General features: G+C 44.2%; 1 protein-coding gene across 2 annotated transcripts in view; it reads left to right on the forward strand.

The window, feature by feature from the left end:
• Positions 1–24660, forward strand: part of DOCK5 (dedicator of cytokinesis 5) — a 221829-nt gene that overhangs the window by 190861 nt on the left and 6308 nt on the right. For both annotated transcript variants that reach the window (XM_066351933.1, XM_066351942.1), the window contains 10 exons: positions 430–519; positions 3025–3129; positions 9947–10088; positions 12002–12083; positions 13628–13712; positions 14311–14397; positions 16428–16604; positions 19108–19191; positions 20219–20356; positions 21847–22013. In XM_066351933.1, coding sequence (XP_066208030.1) covers positions 430–519; positions 3025–3129; positions 9947–10088; positions 12002–12083; positions 13628–13712; positions 14311–14397; positions 16428–16604; positions 19108–19191; positions 20219–20356; positions 21847–22013 — 1157 coding nt within the window. The remainder of the gene's footprint in view (positions 1–429; positions 520–3024; positions 3130–9946; positions 10089–12001; positions 12084–13627; positions 13713–14310; positions 14398–16427; positions 16605–19107; positions 19192–20218; positions 20357–21846; positions 22014–24660) is intronic.

Here is a 24660-nt window from a genome sequence, read left to right on the forward strand (position 1 = left end):
TAACTCGAAACACACACACACACACACACACACACACACACACACACACACATCCAGAACTAGAGCCCATGACAGTTTTTCCCTCCAACAAGGCTTTCACACTCTCAAGAGGTAGGCTTCCCCTCCATTCTCAATGATCTTGAGTGTTTTGTCCTTAAAACTAAGTATTGCTTTGTTTGGGGACACATGGTGTTTGTTCTTCATGGCCTTACAAACAGAATTACACAGGATACCCCCTGGCCAAGCAGCCAAGATATAGTAACTTTATAATGTCCCTAAAAAGTTTAGCTGATCCAGGAAGTGAGGCATGTTGGGAATATCTGCAGAAACTCGACCCTCCTGACTCCTTATTCATTGCCAGTGACTTTCGAGTGGCTTTTGCAGCTGGGATCAATGACTTCTTTGTTCTCCACTTTTCTTTTTATGAAGATGTGGGAGAAGGCGATCAAACTGAGCAAAGAGTTGGCAGAGACATATGAGAGCAAAGTATTTGACTACGAGGGCCTCGGCAACCTCCTGGTGAGTCTCCGTCGAAATTGTAAGGTATTTTTCCCCGCGGAGAAGGAAGGAAGGGCATAGCCACCAAGTGTGGAATAGTAAAGGCTTTATTCAGTACAGAGCATTTCTCAGAGGAGATTCACTGGCCCGGAAGATGGAGGTCAGGAAAATCGCACATGGAGAGACCGCGTGGGCAAATTTAAAAAGGGGCCCCTCTAGGGATGTCGGGCTAATATGATGTAGCGAAATCTCACTGGCTGATAGTCACTTTTTTCCCAAGGACTCCTGGGAAGTTTCTTTTGGCGTGCTTCGTTGTGGGTGGTCCTAGCCAAAGTTCCCGGTTCCGCGTGTGACCTTCCCCAATTATCCACCGACCTTACAGAAATCTGTCAAGCCTCCTCTAGGAGTGCTGATATGAGTGTTCCTGAAAATGTGTTTATTAAGAGAGTCAGAATAAAGGGTGTTCTTTACAATGGGAAAAGCAAACCTCACTTGAAATAAAAATGAAAAACGGTAAGGTCCAAAAGCTGTTATTATTTCTCCAGATTAGCCTTGCTCAAGAGCTCAGGATCCTGCCTACAGCTCTGTCTTCCATCTCCGTGCCTCTGTGGATCTTCCATATCCCCAGCTCTCTACGCTCGCACTTCCTTCACCTTCATTGAACACTCGTCCGAATTTCAGATGTTTTCTGACATCTTCTGTTCGTCAAAACTATTTGTTCTGTGGTCCATGTGCACAGATCCCTGTTGAATGACTGACTTGCTTGTCTTGGAGCATTGCTTTTTTTTTTTAAGAAGTGCCATTGCACACAACTTGGTCAAGTTGTAAAATACTTCTGTCAGAACTTGATTCTCAAATTTTGCCCCCCCCCTCGTCTCCTCGTCTCCCAAGTATTACCAGAACGCTCCACTTTCACCATCCCTTGAACTTGTGTACTATACCAGGCTGTTAACACAGGTCAAACTATTTAAAAACAAAGTAAAACAAAAATTGTCTTCTAAATGCCTACTAGTAGGCCAGCGCAATATTCACTTGGTAGTTTTTGGTAGCAGAGTCACAAAAGGTCAAGTCACCCATTGCCGTGCAATAATTTATGGGTGGAAATAGTTGTCTTCGTTGTCAAGATCACTTTGAAAACTATTTGCCAGTGTATTGTATCAGTTTCCGCCATTATGAAAAAAGAGTACTCCTTAACTGCATAAACTAAATTGCACTGAGATGTTAGTAATGTAACATGTTCCCCTTCTAACCAAACATTGTGATAGAAACCTTCACCTAGATAGAGTACAATAGTCCCCACTCATCTGCATCATTGCTTTCCATGGTTTCGGTTACCCGCAGTCAACTACAGTCTAAAAATACTAAATGGAAATTTTCAAAAAGAAAACTTTACAAATTTTAAATTGCATGCCGTTCTGAGTGTTGTGATGAAATCTCACGTCATCCCACTGCACCCGCCTGGGCCGTGAGTCATCCCTTTGTCCAGTGTACTCGTGTTGCAGGTGCTGCATGCCCATGGGTCACTCGGTAGCCGTCTGGGTAAGGGGAGTACCTCGCAAGGTATTGCAGTGCTTGTGTTCAGATAACCCTTACTTTACTTACTGGTGGCCCCAAGTGCAAGAGGGAACCTGGCTTCTTCTACATGAAAAGGTGATTACAGACAGCATAAAATATTTTTAGAGAGGGAGAGAGAGACACACAGAGATCACATTCACTTAATTTTTATTACAGTACATTGTTGTAATTATTCTATTTTATTACTAGTTACTCTTACTCTCTCACTGCAACTAACTTATAAATTAATCTTTATCATAGGTTCGTATGTATAGGATAAAACCTAGTATATACAGGGCTCAGTATTAGCTGCAGTTTCAGGCATCCAGGATGCCCTGCTGGAGTAATATAGTCACTGTAGGAGGGGCTCAGAAACACCCCTCAGAGCCCCTGGGTCTGGCTGCCTATTTTGCTTTCTTTAAGGCTGACTCTCTGAGTCCTGCCTGGTGAGCCTCTTCCCATGAGAAGGATTAAAGATGTGGGAGGAGTGCCAGTATCAAAAAATAGAACATTACCTTTACCTTCCGGGAGTTTGTGGCTGAACCAATGACTTTAAATCCAAACCACGTGCATGAACTGAAAAGTTCTCTAGCTTCTTTTCCCATATATCTTTGCTTAAATGCAACCAATCTTCATTAATCTCTGAAAGTGTTTTTTAACCTGCTAGGGATCCTGAAACCCCTTTAGGAATCCGGTGAAGACCATGCCCTGCCTTCCGCCTAGCGTAATGCACACGTGTGCATCTTTCTACAGAAACCTGCAGGGAATCCCAGACTCTCCGCTGCCCATTCATGGGCCCAGGTCCAAACCCACCTGCCCAACAACAGGATCACTCTTCAGCCCCCAAGTTGTTTTCCAGAGAAGTTTCATTTCTGTGTTACATGGGAAACAACAAAGCAAATAGTCAGATCTCCCCCTCCCCCAGCTGCCCCCTTGTAACCTCCCTATGGAATGACTTGTTTTCTTTTCCAGAAAAAACAAGCATCGTTTTATGAGAACATCATCAAGGCCATGAGGCCTCAGCCTGAATACTTTGCTGTTGGATACTACGGTCAGGGCTTCCCTTCTTTTCTACGGGTAAGAAATTCAAGGGTGGTCTTCCCCAGCCATCAAGCCTGGCAGTCTGGAGGAGGGGAGGTATTTTTCGTTTTTTCCAGATGGGCCTGATGTGTTAGCAGCTGGCGCCCCGTGTTCTCGTTGTGGGAGGTCGGGAAGGGAAATGGCTTCCTGAGCCGTGGCCTTTTCACCCCACACCCCGGCCACCTCTGGGATTCTGGCAGCTCTTTTGCAGAATGACTTTTCCCAGGTGGGATGAGAAGGAAGCAAACAGAACTGGCCCCTCCACTGCTCTGCGGCTGTGGGTCAGGCTGGAGGAGTGTGGAGGGATGTGTTTAGCTGTCTGTCTCCAGCTGCTGTTAAGGAAAGAACCCCCCGCCCCCAAATCAAGAAGTTTCAAGTACATTTGATGTTTTAGGCCAAGCATTCAGAGAGATTTTGTAAAGGACACCTTTTTAATTGTATAATGTACTTTATTCCCTGCGTTGGAATGCCTGTGGTGTAGATAGCAAAGCAAGCAAAAGGGGTAAAATACTGGCCAAATAATTTTGTAAATATGATATCTATACTTGTTTGTGATTTACAATAAGGGCTAGGCAACACCAGCTAAAAATGGTCAGTGAAGTTACAGATTGCCATTCTGCTTGGGAAATGCTGAACTAAGGGAGAGGTTTTCGTTCTAGAAAGTTTGAAAGAAAGGAGAAACAGACCCCGCCCTCCTATTCACTGAGGAGGAAGAAAAGCAATGAGGAATGCAAGAGGGAAGGGAGATCGAAATAGCCCCTTCCTCTCCCCTTTTTCAGTTTTTAAGACCCTAATGGGTGATTTTCAACGCTTATTCTCTGACATCGCTTAAACCTCCTCCCATCCTGAAATTGTGTGATTGCCGTATGTACCTCTAGACAAAGGAATCACGAGACCCTTGTATGTGAACTTGTGTTCTCTAAAGGGTATATAAGATATAAGAAATCTAATTTCAGGGCACGTGTCTTTGGAGCCACTAGCCCCATGTGCTCCACCAGCTTTCTAATAAATTCTCTTTTCCTCTTATAAAGTTATCTGAGTGTCTATCCTCTGTTGGGTCACTTTCCTGCAACACTATGAGCTTGAAAGTAAAATGTCCCAAGGATAAGACTGCAAAAATTTTTGCAGAAACAAAAACAGTTTTGTTGTCCAGTGAGAAGGGCCATGTTTTTCTTCTCAAAATTTTCTATAATGGAATGTTGATTTTACAAACTAGAAAACAAAACACAACTGTCATTTTCTCCCACAAAAAGAAGCTCCTTTCAGCGCTTAGCCATACTTACGTGTATATTACCCACCCTCCTTCCCCTCATTAAGAAAAGTGGGAGAGTACTTTCTATTCCTTACAGTGCCTAATGAAGAGGGAGTTCATTCATTAATTCATTCAATAACTATTTGCTGAGTACCAGGCACATACTAAACATTAGAGATACAGAGCTAATTATAATTCTATATGGTCTTGCTCTCTTAAGATTTTATAGCCTAATGAGTGAGTTGTTAATTAAATAATCACACAGGCCCTAGCTGGGTAGCTCAGTTGATTAGAGCATCATCCCCATGTGCTGAGGTTATGGGTTCAATCCCCGGTCAGGGCACATATAAGAATCAACCAATAACAGCATGAATAGGTGAAACAACAAATTGATCTTTCTCTCTCTCCCTCACCCCACCACCCCTCCCTCACCATTTCTCTCTCTCCCCCATTCATTCTCTCCCAAAATCAATAAATTTTAAAAATATTTAAATAATTACACAAATGAATGTAAAAATTGAAACTGACCAAGACAGATATTCTGTGCTACAAGACTCAGTTAACCAGAGAGCAGTACACAAGTGAAATAAAGACCTACATTCACATAAAAATTGTATGTGTTAGTTCATAGTACTGTGATTCATGATCATCAAATTCTAGATAGAACCCTGCTGTCCCTCAAATGGGGAAAGGATGAACAAACTGTGATGTAGCCATATAATGGAGTACTACTCAGTAGTAAAAAGGAATAAACTCCTGATACACACAGCATGTGGATTAATCCCAGGTACAAGATGCTGAGTAGAAGTTAGACATTAAAGTCGACATACACTGTCATTTTATTTATGGCATTCTGGCCAAGCTGACACTTAACTGTAGGGATGAAAAACTTATCAGTGGTTATCTGATAAGTGGGATAGGGGAAAGTTGGGCTATGAAGAGACATAGGGACTTTTTTGGTGGTGATAAAACTGTTCTATGTCTTGATTGTGGTCATGGTTATATTTGTCAAAATTCATACAATTTTATACTGAAAGGGTAGATTTTGCTATATAGAAATTATATCTGAATTTTTTTTAAGAGCCAGAAAGAACTTCCCAGAGGATGTCAGCTTTAGCTGTATTTTGAAAGCTACATTTTGAAGGAGGCGAAGCTAGGAAAAGGTGTGCTGTGTGCTGGGAGCAGAGGGAACTGGGTGACAGGGCCAGAGGCAGGAAGTGTGGGGGAGTGGGCTGGGCCTGGGACTGCACAGGGGGTCTGATCAGTGTCCTGAGAGCCAAGGGGAGCCATGTGGCCATTCTGAGTTGACAGAGTGTCTGGTTTTGGTGTGGAGAATGGGTAGGAGATATGTGTAGATAAACCACTAGTGACTATTGCAGACGTCAAGGAAGAGGTGACAGGTTGACCAAGGAAGGTGGCTGTAGAAAGAGGGAAAGATTAGAATAATGAAGATGGAGTGACAGCACTTTTTTTATTTTTATTTTTTTTAATTTTTATTTTTCTGAAGCTGGAAACGGGAAGAGACAGTCAGACAGACTCCCGCATGCGCCCGACCGGGATCCACCTGGCATGCCCACCAGGGGCGACACTCTGCCCACCAGGGGGCGATGCTCTGCCCCTCCAGGGCGTCGCTCTACCGCGACCAGAGCCACTCTAGCGCCTGGGGCAGAGGCCAAGGAGCCATCCCCAGCGCCCGGGCCATCTTTGCTCCAATGGAGCCTTGGCTGTGGGAGGGGAAGAGAGAGACAGAGAGGAAGGAGGGGGGCGTGGAGAAGCAAATGGGTGCTTCTCCTATGTGCCCTGGTCGGGAATCGAACCTGGGTCCCCCGCACGCCAGGCCGACACTCTACCGCTGAGCCAACCAGCCAGGGCCTTTTTTTTATTCTTTACAGAGACAGAGAGTGAGTCAGAGAGAGGGATAGACAGGGACAGACAGACAGGAACAGAGAGAGATGAGAAGCATCAATCATTAGTTTTTCATTGCGCGTTGCAACACCTTAGTTGTTCATTGATTGCTTTCTCATATGTACCTTGACCATGGGCCTTCAGCAGACCGAGTAGCCCCTTGCTGGAGCCAGCGACCTTGGGTTCAAGCTGGTGGGCTTTTGCTCAAACCCCGAGGTCGCCTGAGCTCAAGCTGGCGACCTCGGGGTCTTAAATCTGGATCCTCTGCATCCCAGTCCGACACTCTATCCACTGTGCCACCGCCTGGTCAGGCTGGAGTGACAGCACTTGATGGTTGATGGGATTGGTGGCTGAGGAAGAGACGGGAGTCAAGAATGATTCCTAGGTTATTGGACTGCTTAGTTGGAGAGGTAGGGGAGCCATCCACTCAGATAGGAATGCTGGAAAGAATGAGGTCACAGAGGAGAGAAGCAACCATTCATTGAATGGATATTCACTCAACTCTTACAATGTGCCTTGCTGTGATAGAAGCATGGTGGCAGAGTCCTAAAAAAACCAAACCAAAATCCTTGGAAGTGTGGAGCTTGTATTCTAACTTGGGGAGAAAAAAAATAAGACAAGTAAACTATTCTATGTCAGATGGTCTAGAACAATGTCTCATACAGCATAGACACTACAAACAAGCATCGTGGAGAAAATTAGGTCAGGGAAGGTGAATAGAGAGGCAGGTGATGGGGTAGAGTTGCAATTTAAAGCAAAGTGAAGGGGAAAGATTTCAGTGAGAGAATGACATCTGAGCAAAATCTTGAAGAAAGTGAGGGAATAAGTCTGGTGGTTGTGAAGAGACAAGTGAGGATCCCAGAACGGCAAGGTCAACAGCATGAGGAGCTTGAACTAGAGAGCAGGCGGAGGAGAGGCCGGGAAGCAAGGGACTAGGCTGCAGAAGGCCTTTGAGATCTTTTTAAAAGTTTGATTTTGGACATGCATAAATTTGGAACATCCAAAAGATATAAGTCATAATTCGATACATGGATCTGTAACTCAAAGGCAAGTTCTAGTCTGGAGACAAATTTTGCTAAGTTATTTACACGTAGTTAAAACCAGTTGTGGATGAGATGGCCTAGGCCCTAGGGAGAGAGATGAGAATAAAAGTAGAGGTTTACATCAGGTTCTAGTCTTAAATTTGCTATCAATTGAGTGTTTGAGTCACAATAAGGTGATGCCTACCATACTTGTTATATGTGACTATTGTGTCACATGAAATAATGGATATGAACCAGTAAACATCAGTGGTTCAGCAAAAACAAGACTTTTAGACTTTCAAGTTGAAAAATTGAGGTCTAAATTGTGTGCTGAGTGCGTGATTTTGGCCAAATCACGTAACCACCAAGTCTTAGTTTTCTGATCTGTAAGTTGGAGACATCATTTCATATTCCAGAGCTGTTTTGAGAATTAAATAAATAGCACATAGGAGTGGTTTGTAGATGTTATGTGTTATCAAAGTGTACTGAAAAATATAAAATCTTTATGAATGATAAAACCTAAATGCCCTTCCAAGTTATGGACAATTTTCCCAAATTCAGAAAATGTAAATTATATTACCCCCCCCCCCTTTCCCACTAGGTGTCCTTCTCTTATCCTGTTAGTGGGACCTCTGTTCTTCCCGCTCCGAGGCCAGTAACGCCAGAATCTTTGTTGACTCCCATCACACGGGCTCTGTAGCTTCTCCTTCTCCTTCTCCCACCCAGCCCTGTCTCAGATTTCTGCAGTTGGTTGTGTACTCCACCTTCAGATGAGGTTGTCTACATTACTTCCCTTCCTTCATTGTGTTGCTCTCTCCTTCCAGACCCTCCAGGGATTTCCCTGAGCTTCTGGAACTTCTGCCTGCCTTCCAAGGCCTTCCACATTCTGGATCATCCAAGCTCTTTCTTCTACCTGAACTCCATGCTTCCTGTCCCTGGGCCTGATCCCTCTTATAGCTTCCCGTGCCTGATCGTCCTCTCCCTTCCACCCCCTCTTCTTACCCCATCTACCCATTCAGGCCCAAACAAGTCTTGTGTCTTCCTGAAAGCCCTTTCACATTGAGCTGGTTTGTGCTGACCTCTGCTTGTCTGATTCCTTTCACAGCTATTGTCCACATTGTACAATTAGTGTTTTATTATATTCTGATTCTTTGCCCACATAGTTTTGCCTGAATGAGGGAATTTTATAATGCATGAATCTTTCCCAGCATGGAAAAATTCTAATCATTTGTTCTAAAAGTTTTGACAATTTTTCCTGACTTCAGTGTTTGGCCTAGAAGATGTATTACCTTTGCCTTATTTATACTATCTAAAATCATCATATTTACTTATTTGTCATTCATTTTCTATTTCTCTCCACTGGAAGGTAAGATTTGCGAGAGCAGGGTCACCATTATATCCCTAGTGTCTACCATATTTGCTGTTTGCTCAGTACATATTTGTTATGTACTGAGTGAGTGATTTTTAAAAACACTTTACAGAACAATACATATCCAAGTATCAATGGATCATGAGTGGGCTGCCAATCTATATAAGTATTACTCACCTGAGTAAAGATCAGATGAGCACAAACCTTCAAAACATTGCTGCATTTGAACTTGCATGGGTAATAATAATTATGAGACAGATTACCCCTATGCCTAAGGCCCAGGAAGTTTCTATTTAAAAAAAAAATCTAATTTTATCAATCTTTTTAAAGTGAAAGGAAGGGAGATAGTGAGATAGACTCCCATATGCACCTAGGCCAGGATCCACTGACCAACCCCTGTCTAGGGCCGATGCTTGAGTAATGAGCTATTTTTAGCACCTGTGGCTGATGTGCTCAGACCAGCCAAGCAGTCCTCAGCACCCAGGGCCATGCTCAAACCAATCAAGCCACTGACTGAAGGAGGAGAAGAGAGGAAGAGAGGGGGCAGATATTTGCTTCTCCTGTGTGCCCTGACCAGGAATCAAACCCATAATATCCAGAAGCTGGGCCACTGGCCAGGGCCCAGTTTTATTAATTTTATTAAAGAGGGAAATATTGCAGCTGGCAGTGGAGAGAATGTTTTGTGCGGTTATTTTCTATGAGACCTCAATGTTGCCATCCCAGTGATTCATTTGCAGGACTGTCTAGGGACCACTGTAACTTATTCCTGTTCACTATTACTTACTGTTTCACTGGGTCAAAAGAGTCACTTTGTATTTCCATGTTCCTGATGGCTGTGCCATTCAGAATGCTGGTCCACAGACTATTCCAGATCATGATGAGATAAGCTGCTTGGTGAATATAAATCAATGCACTTCCTCCACTGAGAATGTCTTACTATGAAAACTATTAGCTAAACTGAATGGCATTCCTGGCAATGTCACGGATCTACCTTAGGCCATGAGCTCCTTATTTTCTGTGAGTCGGTGTAAACTGTATCGGCTGTAGTTATGGAGCCACACTATGAGAAGCACCACCTGTGATTTAACTCCTGAAATAATTAGGAGCCCTTGTCAGATATGATAGTTGCTATGGGGCACATAGCAGGTATTCAGTGAGAACTTGACAGTAGGTTGAACTTTGACTGGGAGTACTTCTTCAGTACCAAGACCTGCAGTTTTCTCTTCTTCATGTTTAATTATTCCCCTTGCTGTCTCTGACCTGCAGAACAAAATCTTCATCTATCGAGGGAAGGAGTATGAAAGGCGAGAAGACTTCAGCCTGAGGCTGCTGACCCAGTTCCCCAGTGCCGAGAAGATGACCAGCACCACACCCCCGGGAGAGGAAATCCGGTCCTCCCAAAAGCAGTGTATCCTTGCCACAGTGAGGCCTGACCCAAGGGTGCTGCAGCCTGCCCAGCCAGGGATGCTGAGGGCTCAATCCTGTCTCTGAACACAGATGCATCTCGTACTGAGACCACTCATTAACCATTCAGACACAATGTCCCAGTCTGTGTAAAAGCTTTAAGACCTCAATGTCCTCACCTCATGGTTACGAAGTCATTAAAGAAGAGAGATGACAAGCAAATCTTGAATATGAAAAGATGTATTTTAGAGCCATAGGGGAAGCTTGAAGAGAACATAGACTTCCTATTCTGGATTCTGGATAAATATGTACAACTCTTTTTTATAATGTACCATGACTTATTGAATAATCAATTATACACATTATCAGAAAAAAAGAAGAAGGACACTAAGAGCTCTATAACAAGGTTGCTTTTAAAACTTTCTCATGGGTTCTATGCCAAAATAAAGATGTTATAAAACTGAACAGTATTCTAAGAGCAGTAGCTAAGACAGAACCAGTGTGGCATGGCAGATAAGCAAATTACCTAATGTCTATGTGCCTCGGTTTTCTCATCTATAAAATGGAGATGATAACCATTCCTCCTCTTGGAGTTTCTACAAAGACTGAGTATGTAAATATATGTAAAATACTAGGAACAGTGCCTGGTACATAATAAATATCCCCAATATATATTAGCTATTATTAAAGACAGGGATTGATAAATGGATCTAGAAAGATAATAATAAGAGTTCACTAGACAAACATACTCTTAAGAGAAGAAGTCATGACCTGTTAACACACTGAATGCTTGGAAAAGAAAGGTCTTCCGGGACAGATCTTTTATTATGGAGGATCACAAAATGACAGAGGTGCCTTCTGAGTGTTACAATGAAAGAGGTCGTCAAGAATTGCATTTAGGAACTTGGCCTTCTGTCATGTCTGCAGAGCCATTTAACCTTGTCCAAGGGGCTTCGGCTATCCAGATCTTAGTTTTCTCATCTATAGCGTGTAAGGAGGGTAAGTCTGTGCTCCCTAAATACCTAATGGTACTTCTCTGAGCATCAAACAAAAGAGGTAGTTTATATGAAATTGCTTTATAAACTAATAGCATAAGACGTAGCCCAGTGGTTCTCAGATTTCATTATACAGAGAAATCGGCATGCAGCAGTCCTAATTCTGCATTTTGTCTCTCGGTGACTTTGGTGCGAGTGGACTGCACACATCACTTGGAAAGATACTGGTAATGACAGACCCAGGTGTCTTAACCTGTGGTTTAAATGCTCCAGGTTTGGGTACAACATAATTTTCTCTGATAAGGACAAAGAAGTGATTGCCAAGATCAGATCATCAAGTCAGAAAAGGAGGCCTTGTCCCTGAGTCGTTTGCAACCCTGACTTCATTTCCCAGCTGTGTGATCTGGGTTTTCTCAAATCTTCAGCTTCTCCATTGGCAAAGAGGAGATTAATAACCTGGTAGTCATTGTGTTTACTGGAAATAATATTTTAAAAACACCTCATACCATGCTCAGCTGTAGCCCTCGATAAACAGATGGTGTCCAGATACCAGAACTTTCTATCTCCTGGGCTCCAGAGTCTGGCTACTTCAAAGGAAGGCTTGTCCAAAAGAAACGATTGAGGACAATTTCTAATCACTTTGGATATTTCAGCCATATTTATATTTCTCTAGGTTTCTCCAGAGAAGGTTGTTTGCCAGGTGTCCAACCAAAAAAAAAAAAAGCCCTAGAGCAATGACTGAAGGTGTTTAGGTAATAAAGAAGGGAGCCCTCTTTAGTGCATCTTTAGTGCAGCCCTGGCATTGAGTAAACAGGAATGGCCAGAGCAGGCCACTTCCGCTGGTGAAGCAAGAGGGACAGGTGGGCTTTCTGCCTGGGACGGCCGTGTGGCCAGTCCCTATCCTTCCTTAACGACGCCGCAGACGTGCAATGCTTCACTGTCAAGCCGGTGATGAGCCTGCCGCCCAGCTACAAGGACAAGCCGGTTCCGGAACAGATCTTAAAGTAAGCATGTTTTCTTGTTTCTTTTTAAAACACCCATCTCCCTCACACCCTTTGTCTGGAAGTCCATCGAACCATTGTCTTCGGTTCGCTTCAGTTTGGAAGACCTTGTGTTATGCCTATCTCTTCAGGCCACTGCAGCAGGTCGCCATAGGCGGGGCGGCAGATAAACGAAAGAGGTTGATTTCTCGCAGTTCTGGGAGCTGGAAGTCCAAGGTTGAGGTGCTGGCACATTTGTGTCTGGTGAGAGCCTTCTTCCTGGTTCACAGATCATCGCAGTGTGTCCTCACAGGGAGAAAGCTTCGGGGAGCCCTCCAGTCTCTTTTATAAAAAGGCACTGATTCCATTCATGAGGGCTCCACCATCATGTCCTAATCACCTCCCAAAGGTCCCACTTCCTGTCACCATCATATTGGGGATTAGGGTCTCAACATAGGAATTCAGGGGCAGGGGGACACATTTAGACCATTGTGACTGTTCACTGTCAGTATAAGATATGACCTTGGTAACTCAAAATGATTTGGGGACTTTGTTTTTTAAGCTGACAGAAGGAACTCAGGAATTTCACTCTTAGGGTTTGGATCCCCTACCTCTTATTTCTGTTCAGAGTTTCCCTGGTGGCTTACTTTACCTTGCCTGGCAGGTTCCCCAGTGACTGAAGGTCTGACTTCTGAGAAGGTAATATTCTAGTCAGATTGATAGAACTGTTATAAAACTAGGCAGATGAGATTACAAACAGGCACATAAAAAAATACATTTTTTAGTTATGAGCTGTGACATTGATTCATGAATAATAAAATTAAGATGTACAGTAAAATAAAATTGTGTGCCCATACCAGCCTTTGTGTGGAGCGTTACTGGCTGACTTGGTTTGCATGAGAGGTGTGCCGGGTTTGCTGCCATCAGATCAGGGAGTGCTTTTTCTTTTTCTTTTCTTTTTTTTTTTTTTTTTAATTTTATTTATTTATTTATTTTTTACAGAGACAGAGAGTGAGTCAGAGAGAGGGATAGACAGGGACAGACAGACAGGAACGGAGAGAGATGAGAAGCATCAATCTTTAGTTTTTCATTGCGCATTGCAACACCTTAGTTGTTCATTGATTGCTTTCTCACATGTGCCTTGATCGCGGGCCTTCAGCAGACCAAGCAACCCCTTGCTGGAGCCAGCCACCTTGGGTCCAAGCTGGTGAGCTTTGCTCAAACCAGATGAGCCCACACTCAAGCTGGCGACCTCGGGGTCTTGAACCTGGGTCCTTCCGCATCCCAGTCCGACGCTCTATCCACTGCGCCACCACCAGGTCAGGCTCTTTTTCTTTTCTTTATTATTTATTCATTTTAGAGAGGGGCAAGAGAGAGACAAAAAGAAAGAGAGAAGAGGGGTAGGAGCAGGAAGCATCAACTCACATATGTGTCTTGACCAAGCAAGCACAGAGTTTCGAAATGGCAACCTCAGCGTTCCAGGTCGATGCTTTATCCACTGCACCACCACAGGCCAGGCAGGGAGTACTTTTCCTGAGAGACACCACTGAGGCTGCATCTTTCCGCAGCTACTACAGGGCCAATGAGGTACAGAGGTTCCAGTATTCCCGGCCATTCCGGAAAGGAGAAAAGGACCCAGACAATGAGTTTGCAGTAAGTCTACCCATTTGAGCCTCTAGAACAAGATAAAAGTGACACCAAGAATGTGGCCTTCCATCTAAGCAGCTTATACAATGGAAATAATTAATGGTGGCCCATGCTTATTACCAAGACAGCAGGCTGTCATCTCAGTGGAAAACTCTAGACCAAGGAGTCCAGAAACTGGGCAGTGTGTCCTCACAGGGAGAAAGCATCGGGGAGCCCTCCAGTCTCTTTTATAAAAAGGCACTGATCCCATTCATGAGGGCTCCACCATCATGTCCTAATCACCTCCCAAAGGTCCCACTTCCTGTCACCATCATATTGGGGATTAGGCTCTCAACATAGGAATTCAGGGGCAGGGGGACACAACATTTAGACCATTATGTTTCTAGACCTCAGAAATTTCCCTTCTATAGGGTAAAAGGGCCCAAGGAGATGGCCCTTTGAGCTTGTAACATCTAGAAGAGTTCTTACATTTTTTAAGAGATAAAACAGCTCATTCTCTAAGGGGGCATATGAGAACAATCTCATTTAACTGAACCAGGGAGTTTTGCTCTTTGAAAAAGCCTGGGAACTAACCAACATTTCCTCTCCTCCCTCCTCCCACCAGACCATGTGGATTGAAAGGACCACGTATAAGACTGCGTATACCTTTCCTGGGATTCTCAAGTGGTTTGAAGTTAGACAGATTTCAACAGTGAGTCATTTGAAACGAGAACTCAAGAAAAATCTTTCTGTCTCCAGATAGAATAAGGTCCTTTTTTCAATGCCCCTGCAGGTCTCGCTAGCTTGGCCAGCCTCCTCTGGCTGGCTTCATTTTCCAAGAGAGAGAAATAAAAGACATGCTTGTCTGATAGAACGTCTTTATAAAACTGATGTTACAACACTAGCCCTGAAGGTTGCACACAGTGAATGATTCCTTTGTGACTACAGAAGAGGTCTCTTCTGTGACCCTGCCAGCACCCAAACACATTTTGGGAATGTCTCTTTCGTGCTTCCTGTCAATCACATTCCTCTCCCTTGGAACTTTCCCTCTCCCTTTATTCGCAGCTCATCACATCAGCAGTCCTCCTGGACTCTTGCATCGTCACCAGTCCCCAGGGCTGCCTGTGGTTAATGTTTACTGCATCTGGTGCCTTTATTTCCAGCCTTGTACCATGTACCATTTCTCGTCCCTCCTTCATCTCTAGGTTGATGCCATTGAAAGAGCGTGTCCATTGCCCCACCCTGCCTGGACCATCCGAGGTCTATTTTCTTCTGTGCCTCAGAGTGTGAATTCCATAGTGAGAAACTGATATGAGTAATCTTCACACTTAAAACCTTTCCTTGGCTCCCCAGTGCCTAGAGTGTGAAGCCCACACTCCTTAGCACATTAGTACAGGGTCTCTGTGACTCCTCTCTCCCCCACATCTGCTATGGAATCTACTGGAACTAAACTGCCCAGTCCAAGCTATTCTAGCTCTCTGTGAAACTGGGTCATTTCCTCTAACCCAAAATGCCCTCTTCCCACTTCTCAACCTAACTTACTCCATTTAAGGCTTAGGTTAGTTACCAGTTTCTGCAGGAAGCTGTCTGTGAAACTGCCAAGCTGGCTTTGCTGCTCTTTTTTCTGTGCCCATTGCCTCCTGCACTTATTCCTAATAAGTTACCTACCATGTTCACTTGTCTTGAGACCCTCCAGAAACTATAAACTCCTCCCAGCCATAAAATATGTCTTAATCGCTTTTGTAACTGCGATGCTTAACACAGTACTTGGCGCAAATAAGCATTCAAGAAATAGGTCTTGAACAAATCGGAACTGAAGTTTGACATGTCCCATACATCTAGTGTAAATTATTCTTCAAGGATGGATATGACTTTTGGACAGAGTTATAGAATTAAGTCTAGATTAGGAGGCAATTGTGCATGATAATGGGTAAAATGAGGAAGGACAAAGTTTATCTTGAAATCTGGTTTTGAAGACATTCCCAAAGAGATGCTCTTTCTGAGTCCATATTGCATCTTATTTCATTTCTATCCAAAATTCAACCTGACTATTCTAACGCATGCTATTATTTCTGACTTCTGTTAGTCACAGAACCCATACTAAGGTGACTTATGTATGGCCTGAATGTCTGGCTTCCAAATCATTTATCTTTTCTCATGGAAGAAGCATCAAGCCTCTCACCAGTGAACACTCTCGGTGGCGCAGAGGTGTCTTGGATCAGATACCCTGTTCCTCTATTGTCATTGAATTTCACAAGCTTTTAGGCAGGGGTCTCAAACTCGCGGCCCACCCACCAATTTTGTGCAGCCCGCAGACTAATCAAACTTCGTGGATTAGTCTGCGGGCCGCACAAAATTGGTGGGCGGGCCGCATGCGGCCCGTGGGCCGCAAGTTTGAGACCCCTGTTTTAGAGGAAGCTTTTTGCCTAGGAAACAATCATTATTGTAGCTCCAATATTTTCTTTTTAAAATTCCTACAGATGCTTTGCCCCAAGAAATGGTCATTACTATATCTCTATTTTTTTTAAAACCATCCTTATGCTTTCTAAGGAAATTTTGCTTATTTTGCAACTTATTGATACCATTTCAAATAAGTCTGGTGCCCTAAGAAACATGAGTCAGCAAAATTCATTCTTCTCTAGCTTGGTAAGAACTTTATGCCTTTTGAGGGGAATACTTGGGCTTTCCCAGTCTTTGCTGTGGAAGCCACAGAGCCTTCCACTCACATGCTGTCTGTCACAGGAGGAGGTCAGCCCTCTGGAGAATGCCATCGAAACCATGGAACTCACCAATGAGAGGATTAGCAACTGTGTCCAGCAGCACGCCTGGGACCGGTCCCTGTCTGTGCACCCTCTCTCCATGCTGCTCAGTGGCATCGTGGACCCAGCTGTCATGGGGGGTTACTCCAACTATGAGAAGGTAGGCAGCCCGGGGACCCCATTGGACTCAAAGTTCTGATGTCCCCATGCCTCTCTTTGTGGCGTTGTGCAGCTGGTAAATTCGTTTCTTACTACTTCTCCGAGATATTTTCAACCCCCCACCCTTTTTTATGAATGGGCATATGAAATTAATGAAAAGCTTGTGCCCAATCTCACAGCTCCTGAAGACCCTCAACAGCCCACCCTGGGGTGAGCTATTTCCTGGGAAAGAGTCCCTGAAACATCAGTCAGATAGGCCATGCCTGCGTGACCCCCCTGCTGTTCTCTCCCACCCCTTGACCCAGGGAGGTGGGAAGTATGCAGGTGGGCCCCCCAACTGAGGATGCTCTGGAAGTGAACAGACATATGTGGGAGAGGCAAAGCACACTTGGTTTAGGACTGGCCTCTAGGAACCCCGCCTGACCTGATGGGCCAGAGGTTGTGTGGGCAAATGCTGTCTCAGCCCACAGTTAAGTTAGTTCAACTAAGTGCCGTATGTGTTCCTCTGGGAAAGTAGGAAGAGAGTTCTCCGCCCTGTGAGTCCATCACACAGGGCTTAGGTATGGTGCCATCGAAAATGAAGGTGATGCATTCAGTAAGCTCGGTTAAGTGGACAGTTGACCCTTGAATCACATAGGTTGGTCTTTGAAAGCACTCACCGAAATGAAAGTTAGGAAACAAGGAGGAAATACAGTGTGTCCGTAAAGTCATGGTGCACTTTTGACCGGTCACAGGAAAGCAACAAAAGACGATAGAAATGTGAAATCTGCACCAAATAAAAGGAAAACTCTCCCAGTTTCATACCTATTCAGTACAGTTCGATGTGGGCTCATGCACAGATTTTTTAGGACTCCTTAGGTAGCTATCCCGTATAGCCTCTACAGACTCATCACTGACTGATGGCCTACCAGAACAGGGTTTCTCCACCAAACTGCCGGTTTCCTTCAACTGCTTATCCTACCGAGTAATGTTATTCCTATGTAGTGGCGCTTCGTTATAAACGCGCTGATATTCACATTGCACTTTGGTCACGGATTAGAATTTAGCGAACCACAGAACACACTGAACTTGCCTCTGTACCGTCCACATCTCGACTGCCATGGCCATGGGCTGCTCCTCTGTATACACGGTGTTATGTCATCATCTGCACATGCGTACATGCTGCCACATCATCCTACAGAAACTGGGAGGGTTTTCCTTTTATTTGGTGCAGATTTCACATTTCTATTGTCTTTTGTTGCTTTCCTGTTTCTGGTCAAAAGTGCACCATGACTTTATGGACACGCTATATATAACTCCCACTTTGAACTCCCATTGGAAGAATTCTCTACAGAATCCTGTTTTCTTTACTAATGAATTCTGTCTTTAAAATGATCTCCTATGTAACACCTATATTTGCAGTTTCAGTTTTATTTCCCTGTTATAGAACCTTAACCATGGGGACCGTGAATGTTTATTGGTGATGTTATAGGAGATGTGGTCTTGGCATATAATAAATGCAATCTGCATTTAATATTTTCAAAACATTCTTAAATGTATATTTTGTTTTGTTCTCAAAATAGCCTTCTATATAGGTGATTAGTAAGAAAGTGCAGATATTAATCTTCACTTAATATAAGAAAAACTGTGATATAATCTATAGCATTTTTTTTTTTTTTCATTTTTCTGAAGCTGGAAACGGGAGAGACAGTCAGACAGACTCCCGCATGCGCCCGAACCGGGATCCACCCGGCACGCCCCCACCAGGGGGCGACGCTCTGCCCACCAGGGGGCGATGCTCTGCCCATCCTGGGCGTCGCCATGTTGCGACCAGAGCCACTCTAGCGCCTGAGGCAGAGGCCACAGAGCCATCCCCAGCGCCTGGGTCATTTTTGCTCCAATGGAGCCTTGGCTGCGGGAGGGGAAGAGAGAGACAGAGAGGAAAGTGCGGCGGAGGGGTGGAGAAGCAAATGGGCGCTTCTCCTGTGTGCCCTGGCCGGGAATCGAACCCGGGTCCTCCGCACGCTAGGCCGACGCTCTACCGCTGAGCCAACTGGCCAGGGCCTAATCTATAGCATTTTGTAGAGCAGAAGTATCAGCCGTATCTCCAGCCTATTAACTTTTTGCTCTTTTCTTTATAATATTCATATACTTAAGCTAATGAATAACTTTTTGATATTGTCATTTGGTCATTTTTTCTTCTTTGGGGAAGTTATCTTAAGGAATGAAGCTCTGCTATGCTGCTGATTATTTTTTGATTCTGTGTGCACGTTCATGTGTGTGTACAGTTATCGAGAATGTACTCTTCATAGGAACTACATGATTCCGGAAAGACCAAACTAGCATCAACCTGTTTGAACTGTTCGCTATGGATAAGGGCTCTGCTGTTACTTAGTCACTGTGGGCTTATCACATAGAATAAAAGATGTGTTTTACCCTCCCGGGGCCTCCCTCCCATTCCTGTAGGGCCAAACGCACAGTGAAGTATGTATTTATCATTCACATCCCCTATGCTCTGCTCTTAGGCTTTTTTTACAGAAAAGTACTTGCAGAAGCATCCTGAAGACCAGGAGAAGGTTGAGCTGCTGAAGAGGTTGATAGCGTTGCAGGTGTGCCCCAGGGGGGGTATGGCTGGACAGCTCCCGCTGCCTCACAGGGGTGGTGTGGTATGCGTCTGAGATTCTCCAGGGCTCAAATCTACAAGCTATTAGAGTTACTTTTCTTTAAAAAAAAAACAACATGCACACACACCATAGAATTACAACCTATCAATTTGATTGTTCGACAAAGTGACCTAGGAACAGCATCCATTAGACTGTAAGGTGATGAAAGGAGCTTTTTTATTTTTATTATTTTCTTCTTTTTCCAAGTGAGAGGAGGGGAGATAGTGAGACAGACTCCCACATGTCCAACTGGGATCCACCTAGCAACCCTGTCTAGGGCTGATGCTCTGCCCATCTGGGGCCATGCTCACAACTGAGCTAGTTTTAGCACCTGAGGCAGAGGCTCCATGGAGCCAGCCTCAGCACCGAGGTCCACGAGCTCGAACCTATTGAGCCATGGCTGCGGGAGGGGAAGAGAGAGAGGAGTGGGAGGGATGAAGAAGCAGATGATCACTTCTGTGTGCCCTGACCAGGAATCAAACCCAGGACATCCACATGTCGGGCTGATGTTCTACCACTGAGTGAACCAGCCAGGGGAGAGGGGCCTTTTTAGAGATGAGGGCAAGTCCCCCAGTTGGTTTCCTACCTGTGTTACAGCTAAGAGGTGCTTGCCTCAGAGTTTCTTTTTCTCACTATGGCAGTGACCAGTGGGAGAAAATGCAGCCATCCACTCCATCTAAGGCTCAAACCGATAGGTTGCCCGTGCACAGAAATGCCCCGGGCTCAGATGAGTTCACGTTGTCCAGCAGCCTGTCCCAGCTTAAGGCTGCTTGTGTCCTGGGTGTGCACATATCTCTGCTCTGTGACCCATGGTGTCCAGCTCCCAAGCACTGCCCTGACAAGTAGCTTTTTCATTTGATATGTGCTGTGCCCCCCTATTCACCTGTCCATCCCCATGCCCCATCTTTCCCCAGCCCCAGTCTGAGTTCTCCCTCTCTCTAAACCACACTGCATCTCCCCCGCCCTCCCCCAGATGCCTCTGCTGACAGAGGGCATCCGCATCCATGGGGAGAAGCTGACGGAACAGCTCAAGCCACTGCATGACCGCCTGTCCTCCTGTTTCCGGGAGCTCAAGGAGAAAGTGGAAAGACTCTACGGGATTATCACACTGGTAGGCTTCGTCTTAAGTAACCTGTAAGCTTTTTCTAGTCTCTATGACCTTTTATGATACTGGCCAGTTTTTCAGATGCCAAATGAGTCAAAATAGCATAGGTAGGGCATGGGAATACTGGGCATGGTCTGCTGTTGATAACCTTCAACCAGCCTCATGCCAAAGAGAGCTGCCCCAACTTGAATGACCCTCACAACCATCTGGACGGTTTGTGAAAACACAGAGTGCTGGGCCATATCCACAGGGTTTCTGACCTACTAGTTCTGGACTGGGGACCAAGAATTTACAATCCTGACACACTCCCAGGCAGTGCAATGCTGCTGGCCCAGGGCCCACACGCAGACAGTTCTGTTAGAAGATGGGGTGCTCCCACTCCCACACACTGGTTCTTCCTCTTCTGTCTAGCCCAATTCTTATAGTTTTTACTAATATTTTGTATTTTAATGATAAGTTTATACTCTTCACACCTTTGAAGGGGGAGGAAGAAATGTGAAGAACATTTTACAGTGCAGGTAACTGATTTCATCACTTATGATTGTTCTAACACAGTTCTTTCTCACAGTTATGATTTTTTTATTTTCCTCCTGAGAAGGCAGGTGGAGGGATGCATGTGCTAACCTTGTCTGTTCAACAGTTGACTGTATGCTGGGTCCCAGCTTTATTTATCTGCTCTCCATAATATGACTTCACCCTATTCTATTCAACGGCTTTGTTCCTGAACTCCCGATTTTCAACTTTTTCCCCTCAAATCAAAGCTCTGAATCTCTCTTCCTGCACTCTGCTTTTCTGTTCCCACATCTCCATCGCCTTTCTCCAGAGCATCTTTTTGACCATCTCTTCCCATCATATCAGTGTTCAATCATGAATTCCTAAAAATGTACCTCCTAATCTACCACCAGTGAAGAGTTTTCTTCTAGGAATGTTTGTCTTTTGCATAAGTCCTAGCTGGCAAAACCTCTGACTTCCACCTCATGAGTTTGTTTTTATCAGACCCAGGTCAACATTTGCATGTAAATTGGAAGTGGTGGCATGTAGGACTCAATGATCCTACTGGAGACATTTCTCATGGAGGTAGATCAGCATTCCCCTACCTCCTAAGATTCAGCAAGTTGAGTGTCAGGTCTGAAACGTTTCAATCTGAAATGTTTCTATTAGGCCAGTATTCCCTTTTCTTAAATGCCTGAAAAGCCAGCAGAGGATTTTGCTGTTTCTTGGGTAGGTAAACATCTTAGTTATTTATCTCTGACAGCACGTTTTGGTGACTTTTTCTCAAGTCTTAGAAACAAGGTAGGTTTAACCTAAGTTGTGTCTATAAGTAAGAACATAAGTATTCCGTTATTTAACAACTGAGGTAGCGCAAGAGCCAGCCAATCAGAATGCGATGCCAGGCAACGTGAACAGGCACCTGCCGTAAACAGACAGGGGTCTGCACTTGTTCATACGGGCTGAATTCCAGGCCAGCTAACCAGGAAGGTCCCTGTGTTCTCCAGCCACCCAACATGACTGAGAGGAAGCAGAGCCGCAAGGGGTCCATTGTGCTCCCTTACATCATGTCGTCCACACTGCGCAGGCTGTCCATCACCTCGGTGACATCCTCCGTGATCTCCACCTCCTCTAACTCATCCGATAATACTTCCTCAAGACCCGGATCTGATGGGTAAGAGTTTCATTTTGACTTGTCAGGAAAGGTGAGGTAACTCCTCTCTAATAATTGCCTCTGGCCTGACCAGGCAGTGGCGCAGTGGGTAGAGCGTTGGACTGGGATGCGAAGGACCCAGGTTCGAGACCCCGAGGTCGCCAGCTTGAGCGCGGGCTCATCTGGTTTGAGCAAAAGCTCACCAGCTTGAGTCCAAGGTCGCTGGCTCGAGGAAGGAGTTACTCGGTCTGCTGAAGGCCCATGGTCAAGGCACATATGAGAAAGCAACCAATGAACAACTAAGGTGTCACGACGAAAAACTAATGATTGATGCTTCTCATCTCTCTCCATTTCTGTCTGTCTATCCCTATCTATCCCTCTCTCTGACTCTCTCTCTCTTTGTCTCTAAAAAAAATAAAATAATAATTGCCTCTGGTGCCAAAATGAGACTTGGTCAATGTAGAGACAGTATCCTCAAAAGAGAAATAAGTCAGATTTCATGAGTTATTAGCCTTTGGGTCATCCTTATTGTCCCTTCATGACAAATACCATCATTTATATAATGATAACAACAGTATGAAAAATGGAGAAAAAAATATCACCCATAACCCTTTCACACTCTATCATCCACCCCATGACATTTTGATTATATTTTAATAATAACTTATAGTCATTGCTTGACTTATTTCATCATTTTAATTTTCTATTTTTTAAAAAAGATTTTATTTATTGATTTTAGAGAGAGGAGAGGGAAGGGGAGGGAGAGGGGGTGGAGGGAGGAGCAGGAAGCATCAACTTCCAATAGTTGGTTCTCACATGTGCCTTGACCAGGCAAGCCTGAGGTTTCAAACTAGCGACCTCAGCATTCCATGTTGATGCTCCAGCCACTGTGCAACCACAGGCCAGACTTGTTGTTTTTTAAATATTTTATTTATTGATTTTAAAGAGAAGAGAGAGTCATTTTAATTTTCAAAAATAGTTTTTAACAGCCTGACCTGCGGTGGCGCAGTAGGTAAAAGCATTGACCTGGAACACTGAGGTCGCCGGTTCGAAACCCCAAGCTTTCCTGGTCAAGGCACATATGGGAGTTGATGCTTTCTGCTCCTCCCTCCCTTCTCTCTCTCTCTCTCTCTCTCTCTCTCTCTCTCTCTCTCCTCTCTCTAAAATGAATAAATAAAATCTAAAAATAAATAAATAAAAATAATTTTAAAAAATTAGTTTTTAACATATTTATTTTGTGAATACTTAATGTAATCCCATGATATGAAATTCCAGAGTGGTACATCTGTTACAATTGAGGAACCGATACTTACACATCATTATCATCCGAAGTCCATAGTTACATTATGGTTCATTCTTGGTGTTGTACATTCTGAGTTCTGATAAAAGTATGCTGACTTGCGGCCCTGGCTGGTTGGCTCAGTGGTAGAGCGTCAACCTGGCATGTGGATATCCTGGGTTCGATTCCCGGCCAGGGCACACAGGAGAAGCGCCGATCTGCTTCTCCACCCCTCCCCTTCTCCTTCCTCTCTGTCTCTCTCTTCCTCTCCCGCAGCCAAGGCTCCATTGGAGCAAAGTTGGCCCAGGCACTGAGGATGGCTCCGTGGCCTCTGCCTCAGGCACTGGAATGGCTCTGGTTGCAGTGGAGCAATGCCCCAGATGGGCAGAGCATCGCCCCTTAATGGGCTTGCTGGATGAATCCTGGTTAGGCGCATGCGGGAGTCTGTCTGACTGCCTCTCTGCTTCTCACTTCAGGAAAAAAAAAAAGTATGCTGACTCGTAGTCACCAGTATAGAACAATTTCACTGTCCTCTGTGCTTTACCTACTTATCCCTTCAAACTTTTTATTTTTATGGAACAAAACCTACAAATTTTAAGTCAATTTAGGGCTTACTGACTAATCTGAAGCTCTAAGCAATATCCATCATAAAAATATATCTTTATTTAAACCCCCGTTTTTATTACATTTTGGCACATTTGTTCCTTCTCTCTCTAGTGCTCCCCTCATCTTTACTCCACAATGCCATTTGAGCTTAGGTTATATACCTTATGCTACAAGAACAGGCAGATTGTCTTATGTGACCACGTACTACAGTATAGCTTATAAATTTTGGAAAGTTGATGTTGACAGAAAACTTTAAGCTACAACCCATATTTCATTTTTATCAGTTGTCCCAATAGTCTCTTTTATAGCAATTTCAGGTACAGAATCCAATCAGGATCATTGTATGGTATTTAACCATGTCTCTCTATTCTTGATTCTGACATAGTGTTATTAGCCTTTCCTTGTCTTTCATAATATTGTCATTTTTGAAGATTATGAGCCATTTAATTCATGGAATTTCTCTTCATTTGGGGTTTGTGTGATGTTTCCTTGTCCTTAGGATTCGGATGATAGTGTTTTGTGGGACGTGCTCTTTTCCGGTATGTCCAGAAGCCCATTAGTCCTTTATTCTCTTCGTGGTGATGTTAATGGATCATATGGTTAAGGTTTCGTCCATTTTCTTTTCTGTGTAGTTTACTTCTTCCCTCTGTAAGTAAGAAATAACTGGTGGAGAGATAATCTTGAGACCCTCCTATTTCTCATTGAACTCTTCCACTTTCTATATAGGATCTAATTACAATTCTTGAATCAACTTTTACTACTGTGCTTGAAATTTTTCATCTG

Source organism: Saccopteryx leptura, chromosome 1, assembly GCF_036850995.1.
Source record: "Saccopteryx leptura isolate mSacLep1 chromosome 1, mSacLep1_pri_phased_curated, whole genome shotgun sequence".
NCBI classification, from domain to species: Eukaryota; Metazoa; Chordata; class Mammalia; order Chiroptera; family Emballonuridae; genus Saccopteryx; species Saccopteryx leptura.